The 10,570-nt window shown below is 48.8% G+C and overlaps 1 protein-coding gene across 2 annotated transcripts in view; it reads right to left on the bottom strand.

Annotated features, from left to right (window-relative positions):
• LHFPL4 (LHFPL tetraspan subfamily member 4) overlaps nt 1-9,182 on the bottom strand; it is a 33,375-nt gene extending 24,193 nt beyond the window's left edge. Inside the window, exons 1-2 of one of the 2 annotated variants that reach the window (XR_009183634.2) lie at nt 9,086-9,182; nt 7,764-8,249 (exon numbers count right to left, since the gene is read on the bottom strand). Coding sequence is in view for 1 of the 2 variants with exons in the window: in XM_058288688.2 (XP_058144671.1) it covers nt 7,764-8,169 (406 nt within the window). In the remaining variant the exon portion in view is untranslated. The remainder of the gene's footprint in view (nt 1-7,763; nt 8,250-9,085) is intronic. The other variant, XM_058288688.2, reaches the window with a different exon arrangement.
• Between the last annotated feature and the right edge of the window lie 1,388 nt (nt 9,183-10,570).

The following is a 10,570-nucleotide window of genomic DNA, read 5'->3' on the forward strand; positions in this document are numbered from 1 at the left end:
GAAGAATGAGGATTTGAACCCAGTCTGCCTCCAGAGCCTGCTTATAAACAATACTCTAGTTTATGAGAATAGACCAAGCAGTTAAGAATGACTATCGATGCAAGGGTGAAATTAGGGGTAAAATTTTGCTTATCTATATTCTCTGATTTTTCTATCAAGGACAATGATAATTAGGAAAAACAGTAACGGTCTTTTTAAAAAGGGGAGATGTGCAGAGAATCGGTATTTCTGCGTGTGTTCTCTGGGACTCCTCCCTCACGTGGAGGAAGGTTTCCCTGGAAATGACCGGGCTGACTTTGGAGCCCAGGGGAGCTGGGGACGGGCTCTTGTCTGCACTGGGACAGCAGCTTCTGAAGGGAATGGCTTCCCAAGGCCCAGCACAGGACTGGGGGGTAACGAGCACCTCCCTACAGAGACCCTCAGGGGAAGGCGGCTGGGGATGCTTGACCACAAGCCCCTCCCCACCAGGTCCGAGCATTTGGCTCTGCTCCTGCCCACCCAGGCAGGGGCTGATTTCTACACAAAAGTCCGGGCCTGCGCTAACAGTCAACCCCCGGCCCACTAGATGTGAGATCCAGGCCCAGTCGTAATGCCCATCAGTCCAGGGGCTCCTGTGCCTGGCCTCCCCAGCCGCCATCCAGCCACCCGGGGGCTGGGTCCAAAGCCGAGGGCGCATCCGCTTCCCTCACCTCCCACATCCAAACCATTTGCAAGGTTGACTGGCTCAGCTTCTGGGAAATACCACTCCCACACCAAAAGTGGCTGCTCCATGCCTAGGGATAAGACCCAAACTCCAAGGGCCAACTTTCCAGGCTCTCTGTAAGCCAGTCCTACCAGCTTTTCCAAGCTCATCTCCCAATTTTTCCACTTTCCAACCTTTCCTCCCTTGTTCTAGCATGGACCATGGAATGTTGGAGCCAAAGTGATGTGACGCTGGTCACACGACTAATAATCATGATTAATTAATAATTACTAATAATCATTATTACTTTGTTGCCAGGGTCTGTACACACATTCACAATCCTTCAGCAGCTCCATGAGGTGGTTACCATTTACTGTCTCCACTTTATAGCTGGGGGAACTGAACACCCAGCTGGTATTGGCACAGTCAGGATTCAAACATGGGTTGTGTGGCCACTGAACTATGCTGCCTCCATAGGAGAGCGTGGTGGAGCTAGAACGTGAATCAGGTATCATCACTCACTCATTCAATAGACACTTACTAAGCACCTACTATGTGCCAGGCACAGACCCCTAATCCAGAGTTCTCATTTATTCCATTAAGCTGCTCTGGGATAAAAAGTGGGTAATAATAAATAGCATGAAATGGGAATTAAAAGAAAAAGACAAAAATAAGAGGCTTTCAGAATAAGAAGAGTCAAGCCCTTGTCATCTTGACATCTCCAATCCATCCTGTCTAGCAACAGCCAGATCTGATTGTAGTTCCCCCGTACTTAAAACACTTCAGAATCGTTCTTAGGTATTACACTAAGCCTAGGAGCCATAAACGAGGGAACTGATTATTTGCTTATGTTAAGAAAAATCAAATTTCACTCCAGGATAAAAAATGCATAGACAAAGTCAAACTATAACAAATTGGGGAAAAAATTTGTTACTCATATCACAGACAAGGGGTTATTTTCTTAATATATAAAGAGTTCTTACAAATCAATGAGGAAAAAAAGTATGATTAACTTGAGAGAAAAAGGTATAAGAACTCAGTTTATAGGGAAAAATTATTTAAGGTACTCAAACTCATTCCTAAGACAAAGGCAAATTACTACTATATAACAGCTTTTTATTCATCAGATTACCAAAGATAAAATATTTGGTAACACAATGAGTTGGCAAGGATGTAATGAAGCAAGTATTTTCATGCATTGCTGTTGAGATTGTAATATATATACCATTTAATCCAGCGATGTCATTCTATAGAGTCCTTCTAGCCTTATACTTATATATATATCAAATTGCTTAGGTATAATATAAATTAGTCATTACAGTATTGGTATATGAAAATACTGTATTAATAGGAGATAGGTGAAATAAATTATGGCACAGTTATACAAAAATATATGATGCCAGTATTAAGGAAGAGGTGGCTCTTCTTGTAATGATATGGAATAATCTCCAAGATACATTGTTGAATTAAAAAAAAGCAAGATACAGTCCAAGTCTTTAGTATGTTACCATTTGTGGTGGTTTTAAAATACATCCCTAAATCCTTCTACATGCCTCCCTTTAACAGGAGGAACTTAATTCCCCACCCTTTGAATATAGAGTGCATTATTAACTTGCTTCTAACAAACAGTATGACATAATAGATGGCATAATGTCAGCTTAGGCCATAAAAGCCTTTCTCCTTGTTATCTTTGCCTTGGATCACTCCTCCTGGGAAGAGCCAGCTGCCATGTCGAGAGGGTGCTCAAGCTGCCCTTTGGAGGCCTATGTGGTAAGGAAAGGAGGCCTCAAGCCAACAGCCACATGCATATCTCAATAACCTTCAGTTCTTTCCTTTTTGCCTCCTTAATTCAAGTGCCTAGTACTTCTCAAAACTTGGCCCACTGGCCACCTGCATCAGAATAAAAATACAGTCTTGGGTACACCCTAGACATATAGAATCAGAGTGGAAGTGGGAGGGTAGAGCCTTGGAATTTGCAGTTTTAACAAGTTTCCCAGTGGTGCACATTGAAGTATGAATGGCCTCAGACGATGCTAACTCCAAATACGTGTCTCCTTTACTCCCAGTATGTTCATCCACCTTCACTCATTCAACAAACAAGGCCTGTGTACTTACTATATGTCTGCTCTGAAATATCAAACATAGATCCTCGCCCTCCAGGAGTCTCCACTCTAGGTAAACCAATAGCATACAAAATGAAAGTGTCAGGCAATGGCAAAGGAGTTCTGGAGAGGTTATCAGAGTTTGGCCAAGAAAGCATAGCCCCCAGAGTCAGGAGACCGGGGTTCAAATCCCAGACCAGCCACTTACCACCTGGATGGCCTTAGGCAGTCATGTGACCTCTCTGAGCCTCGGTGTCCTCACCTGTAAGATGAGGATGATAATACCTGTATTTTTTTAAACAGATGACGCGTAAGTGACATAATGAATGTGAAAATGCCTAGCCTAGAAGCTACCACATTGAATCAGCTCAGTAAAAAAAGAAGGGTAGAAATATCCTGAGAAGCCCTGAAAAGCTGACCCCTAATTCCTTAAAGAGCCACCTGGATCCCTCAGCCTCTTGACTTAGCAGACACATCCTGCTGCTATTCCCACCATTAATCCTCCTTTAACCAAGAGCTTGGGCTTTGGAGGCAGAGAGAGAGTTATAATCCTGGCTCCCCCAATACTCCCTGTATGACCTTGGACAAATGACACCCTCTTTGAGGCTCAGTTTGTTCATCTATAAAATAACAATAGTACCTACTCTACAGGATTGCTGTGAGGCTTAAATATTATGCAAATAAAATGCTTAGCACATGGTCCAGCACATAGGAAGGGCTCAGAAAATGCTCATTTTTCTTGAATAATAACAGTAGTAGCAGCATCCAACTGCCTGCTGATTAAAGTCCAACTTCCTGGCCCTGACATTCGGGGGCTTACACACTGTGGCCCCATCGTTCCTTCCTGGCCTCTCTCCCTCTGCTCTCCTGTATGGCTGCCACACGCAAGTCAGACGTGGCTTCCTCAGCTCTGCGTCTCCACCCATGATCTTCCCCTCCACTCAGAATGTTCTCTCATACCTCATCCCTGTCAACATCCTGCTCAGCGCAAGCCTCGCTTCCCAGCTCAGCCAGCAGCCCCCTCTCTTTCTCTAGGTTTCCACAGCACTTACAGCCCAGCATGCACTAGTGCTCAGAGGGAAGTTTCTGGCTACACCCATCTTACCTGTACTCCACCCCCTCCTTCCAGTGGTTGCACTTGACTTCCTTTTGTGGGACATGAACTTTCTCCACTATCAGTCCCCATAGTCCAGGGATGAGAGTGTGGTCCAAGCCTTAGACAACGTCACTATGAGTAACTAAGAGGTACTTGATCAAAACTAGGCCAGTGAGAATCAGCCCATTGACAGTCAGCTAGAATCACTGAGAAACATGTTCTTTTTCCAGAGACACTGCTAAGCTAAGGCAATGTAAATTCAGAGCTGCCAGAGGCTGTATTTGTCATTTTAAAGAGAGAAATGGACTTAAAGCCAAAATAGAGGAACCGAGAAATGGAGGGAGATTGGTTCTTAAAGACCCATCCCTGCCTGAAGCTTCCTTTTTTTAATCCATATATTCTTTTTTTTTCCTTTTTTAATTATCTTTTTTTAAAAGATACGTAAATCACACAAAATGTTACATAAAAAATATAAGAGGTTCCCATATACCCACTCCCTACACCCCCCTCTCCTCTCACATCAACTTCTTTCATTCATTGCATCTGATGAGTACATTTTGGAGCACTGCTACACAGCATGGATTATGGTTTATGTTGTAGTTTACACTCTTTCCCAGTCCATTCAGTGGGTTATGGCAGGATATATAATGTCCTGCATCTGTCCCTGCAATAGCATTGAGGACAATTCCCAAGTCCCCAAAATGCCCCCATAACACACCTCTTTTTCCCTTTCCCTGCCTTCAGCAACTCCCGCGGCCACTGTCTCCACATCAATGATATAATTTCTTCCATTGCTAGAGTCACAATAATTCTAGAGTAGAATACCAGTAAGTCCACTCTACTCCATATTTCATATATTCTTGATTTTAAGTTATGCGAGTCGATAAACCCTGCCTTCTTTATTTTTTTTATCTACTTAAGCAAGGTTGAACTGGGTTTCTGTCACTTGCCACTGAGAGGTTGCTGATCAATACAGTGACCCAACTAAATGGTGAGCTTCCTAAAAGCAGAGATTACATTTTATAGACCTGAGCTACTTGGCAACAAGAATGGCGTCTTCTATTATCTCCATATTGCAGCAACTAGTATAAGGGTGCCCACAGAGCAGGTGAGAAATTAGGCAACAAATATTTCTGCATTTTTCCAATGGTCCAGTGCTCTGTGCTTAGAAGCCCCTGAAATACTCAAATGAAAGTTCACTGGAACAAGAATCATAAGACAGGCATTCTAATTCTTATCTGACACAAGCCAGGCCATTTGCTTCTCCGCAGTTCCTCTGAGGATGAAGTTCTCGCTTTCTGAATAGAATTATCTTGGTGAAAGAGTTTTTATGGGAGCTCCACAGGGCTGAAAGAGATACTTTAAATCAACTACTCTAACTATCCTCCCCCATCGTCCATTGTACAATAAGAAAACAGATTTAGGCAAAAAAGACTTGCCTAGCACTGCATGGTGAGTCACTGGTAGAGTCAGCCAAGATCCCACTGCCTACGACTCGTAGTCCAGTGCTCTGGCCTCTGGCCTGGTGGAACTTTATTGGGCAAAGTGAATCAGTCGCTTACCCAGATAACTCGGAAATCTCTGAGCAAAATGGGACAAATTACTCAACTCTTCCAACTGCCCCCTCAGCTCTCAGTGGTGGTGCAGTAACACAAGGGAAAGAGCACTCGGCCAGGAGTCAAAAAACTCAGGCCTTAGTTCTAGCTTACTGACCTTCCCACTGCATAACTTTGGGCAAAACCCTTCACTTCTCTAAGCTCATTTCCTCTTTCTAAAGAGGGTGGAATTTGAAGGAGATAATCTCTAAGATCTCTGAAACTCTATGATTACATGGAATTGTTGGACAGTTCATCAAATCCCCAAGATTAAGCCTACATGGATTACAAAAAATTGGGGGTCCAAGAGGTCAGCTACCCATCTGTAGATTCCAAATTAAGGTTGAAGAAGTGGGAGTTCCATTTGAAAATACATTCTTTCCAGCTTGCCTTTGGAAGAAGAATTGAATGGAAATACATAAAATCCACCTCTCTAGGTACCACTAAGAAATTTTGGAGAGATACTCCCTACATTCTACAATTTTCCACTCACACCCTCTTCGAAGATCCTGAAAGACATACAACTAAGTTGAGGGAAGTGAGATGTATTGAAACAAACCCCCTGGTATGTCAACATTTGAATAAACACTGCTCTCTTCCAAGGAGTCCTTTTGGGAGCTTGGGAAATGGCTCCAAATGGAGCAGCATTTCCTCCCTGCATTTGTAAAAGTTCTCTTGGAGAAGCAAACCAGTTTCATGGTGTTGGCCTTCAACTCAATCAACAACACTCAATTTGATCACCCACTTTACTCTCCACTCTTGGCCCTAGTGACTTTCAGCCAAAATCATATCCCTCCTTTAAAAGATAGAGGTTTTCCCTTGATGAAAATGTTCAAAAGAATTCACTGTACCTTCTGATGAAAATTCCTTACAATGCTTGAGTGATGGAATCATTAAGTGACATAACACCTCCCCCCAAGGGGTCTCTTTTGAAGGGGCAGACACTTGTTGAATATCTGACCTGAAGTGCTTATTTAAAAAGCTACCTCTAGAAAAGTATAATTAATGTAACCTATGGACTCTAGTGAACAGCAATACTGTAATATTCTTGCACCAATGCCAAAGATGTACCGTGTTAATGATAAGAGGGATGGAAAAAATATATACTAAATGTACACTATAGACCATAGTTAGCAGTAATAGTCTGATGATAGTATCTCATAATCTATAACAAATGTTCCACAACAATGTAGTGTGTTGGTGGAGGGATGTTGCATGCGAATTCCACACATGTGCACGATTGTTTTTTAAGTTCACAACCTCTCTAATAAAGATGTTGTTTGTTTTTTTTTTTAAAGTCATCTCTACCACCTATTATATTTTCCTTTCTCTTTCTCACTCCTGGAGGGCCCCAAACTTTTCCATAGCTTTCAACAGCCCTCCTCCCCCACCCTTGCCATTCCCTGGCCTCTCTTTCCCCAGTGCAACTCTTATCCCTGCCTGCAATTAGGCAAATACTCAAGTTGTTGAGTCTTCAAAATTTTGTCTTCGATCGAAAAGTGGGTGGGGGTGGGGGACTCTAATGGATCCTGGAAAACTGTCTTAGCATTTCTTATTCCCGAAAGGCCTTTCTCTTGTTTTTGGACAAGCACATTCTCTTAGCCAAACATTTTGGAGGGGCTCAGGAACTCAATCCCCTTGGGCATGACACCAGAGACCTTTCCGCATTGTGGGTTGTGGTAGGGGAGATGCACGTTGCCAAGTGCCTCTCAACTATTGGCTGGACACTATAGGCATCCTCCTTCTCTTATCACAGCACTTTACAGTCCACAAGATTCTCTTTCATTTGTCCTCTTGGAATCCTCTCCACTCTTTTACATATGAGGAAACTGAGGCTGAGAAGTGAAACGAGACACCCAGGTTGATCCTGTTAGAAAGTGAAAGGTCAAAGCCAGACCTCTTGATCCCCCATCTCATTCTCTTTGAAATACAAAAGAAACTGGCTACCCATAGAGTAACCCTCTGTCAGACAAATACCTCTCCCAGAGATGCACCCCTGGATAGTGGCTCTCAGGACGCTAACGTAACGCTAACCCACCAATAAACGCAGTCTGTCCATATCAGGGTACACGGAACCCAGGACCCAGTTACAAGGCTCTGTCTCCTGTCCCAAGTTGTCTCATTGAATTCCCACTTCCAGTGGCTGCTGAGGGTCAGCCAAGGAGATGAGTGTCTTAAGACAGAGGAGCAGAACCTACCTCTGACTCCTCCAAGAAGGGTCCCTGGCAGGAAGGCGCCCCCGTCCCTGGCGCCTGGTCTGGGGGTCCCGCCCCCGCCCCTCCCCCTACCTGCCAAGAGCTGCATCCAGGCGCAGATCTTGTAGACTGTGGCCGTGTTGCAGAAGAAGAAAAGCGCAAAGCAGGTGATGCAGCCGAGGATCAGCACCATGGAGAGCAGCACGAAGAAGGCGGCCGCCTTGAAGGCGCCGGACGGGATCGTACTGAAGTCGGTGAAGGAGCCGCGGCAGGTGAGCTCGCGGCCCGCCAGCCCGCCGCCCACGCAGTAGTGGAAGAGGCCGAAGTAGCCGGGCTTGGGGGTGCTCACGCTGTCGCCCACCCAGTAGGGCTGGATGAAGACCACCACGTTGATGATGGCGAAGCAGATGGTGAAGATGGCCCACAGCACGCCGATGGCCCGCGAGTTCCGCATGTAGTGCTCGTGGTAGAGCTTGGAGGCCTCCTGCGAGGGCAGCATGGTGCCCGGGGGCGGGGCCGGCGGCGGCGGCTGGCGGGGGGCCGCCCGCCCGGGACGACCTCCGGGCTGCGGGGCGGGAGCTGGGGACGCACGCGAGAGGCGCCCTGAGCCAAGGAACTCGCGAGGGCGGGGCCTGAGGCGGAGCTGAGGGGGCTGGGGCTGGGATGGGGGGGCTAGGAGGGGTTGGTGAGAATGTTGGGGCGGGGACTGGCAAATATCTCCTATAGGGGGGCCGAGGAAGAGGCCATGTGAAAGTTGGGGGGCTGCTATGAGGGGGCAGGGAGGAGATACGGGAGCTAGAATTGGAAAGGGGCTAGAAAGCAGTTATGGGGGAGCTGGGAAGGGGCTTGGGGAACAGGAGGGGGCCATCGGGGAGATGGAATGGGGACGGGGCACTGGTTTTGGAGGATCAGTAGAAGGACTGAGATTAGAAGGAGGGTGAGTAGAAAAGGGCTATAGAGGGGGGTGGGCGCTTCTACGAGGGGGTAAGGAGAGGACATAAGGGGCTGGTACTGGGGGACCAGAAAGGCGACATGGGGGCTGGGGCAGGGACTGGGCACTGGCTCGCGGGTCTAAGAGGGCAAGGGTGAGGCCAGAAGGGAGTCGAGGCTGGCACTGCAGGGTCTGGACCCGGGGTTGGGGCGAGAGCCTTAGAAGGTAGGGCTGGGGGTAGACCGGGGAGCCTGGGCTTGGCGGGTCGGGGCTGCCAGAGGGCCATTCCAGGCCAAGGGGACGAGGGGCTGGGGCCGGGGGGCAGCGGGGCTGCGCGGGGCGGACGACGGGCAGGGGCCGTCCGCGGGGCGCGCGGGAGCCGCCGGGCCCGGAGAGGGCCGAGGACGGGGGGCTGCCGCCCGCGCCCAGGCCGGACGCGCGCGCGGCGCCCGCGGCCACGGGGAGGAGGTGCGGGGAGACCAACCTGGGCCCGGTCGGGGGCGACGGGTCCGGCACTGGCGCGGCCTAGGCGCCGCGGCTCGGCGGTCCCAGGAGCGGCTGCCTGGGCCCCGGCGGCGGCCTCCGCGCGGCCTCCATCTTGCTCGGGTTCTCCCCGGGGCGCGCTCCCGCGCCGGAGCGCGCGCTCGCGTGCAGCGGCGCGGCCCGGCGGAGGCGCGCTCTCGCCGCGGGCGGGCGAGGCTGGGCGGGCCCGGGGAGGGGCACTCCTGGTTCAGGCAGAAAGGGGGAGAGGTGGGCGCGGTCCCCGGGGCCCCCCAGCCAGAGCGGCAACTCCCCTCCACAGCGGGGCCCTCTGATTCGGGGGGACCCCTCCTTCCAGCCTAAGCTGTGGGTCCTGCAGAACCTGTGGGAACGGGGTAGGGGCTGGACGAGGTGTTATTGGACCTGGAGGGTTTGAACTGGATTCTTGCCCCCAAATTACTTCCTCTACAGCCTATCGCGCTGCCTGACGCTCCAGCAATACACTTCCAGACCTGACCTTGGGGTCTTGGAGGCGTTGAGGCTTCTAGAGTCTCCTAGGAAACTGCCAACACCCCTGGAGAGGGAACCCCCTAAACTGTTATCAGCCCACACTGGGTTTGGGGATTCTTGGGCCGCTGGCTCAAGGAACAGCGCGTAAGGAACGCGACCCGGGGGCCCGAGAGAAAGCTGGGAGAGGCTGGTTTCCTCCCGCACGCCTCCCCCGCGCGCAGCCCTGGAGGTGGAGTGAAGCCGGTAAAGAACAAAGCTTCAAAGCAAGGCTCAGGTTAGGCCCAAAGACCCACCCGGGGCGCTCCGGGGGAGCCAGTTTGAGCCATTTCTTCTCCAGCAGAAAGAGCTTTTGACTTAGGGTCTGTCAAGAGGGTCGGCTAGAACCCAAGCGGGCTCTGACTACCACTTATCTCTGAGCCTCGCACTTGTCCTCTCTGAACCTCAGTCCCCCCCCTCCCCCGCAAGTGGATGGATTCGGCCCCATTTCACAGGTATATGTGTGTGTATACGCTGTGTGTGGAATATATCGATGTTAGTGGGATCCCAAATACCGACCCCACGCAAGGATCAATCTGTTGAAATTTATATCTGTCTGCAGTAAAAATAATCATGTAAGGTTGCTCACTGTCTTATGGGGGCAAGGGGTTGGGAAGGCTGTTCTTCTTTTTCTGAGATTATGTACTTCCTGCATTAAAAGTGTAAAAATCTCTTTCTGTTAAAAAATTATGGTAACAGCTAGTGGACTTTTTTTAAATGTCCTTATTGGACAAAGGAAAATAACAGACAGCTTATATGAAAATTTTTTAAAAATTATGGGTCTTGGGGAGCGGATGTCGTTCAGTGGTTGAATGCCTGCTTCCCATGTACGAGGTCCTGGGTTCACTCCCCAGTACTTCTTTAAAAAAAAAATACACACACACACTTATATATGGGTCTATACAATTCCACAGTTTGGGCACCTCAGACCTGTAGTAGTTCA

Source organism: Dasypus novemcinctus, chromosome 26 (assembly GCF_030445035.2).
Source record: "Dasypus novemcinctus isolate mDasNov1 chromosome 26, mDasNov1.1.hap2, whole genome shotgun sequence".
Classification (NCBI taxonomy): domain Eukaryota; kingdom Metazoa; phylum Chordata; class Mammalia; order Cingulata; family Dasypodidae; genus Dasypus; species Dasypus novemcinctus.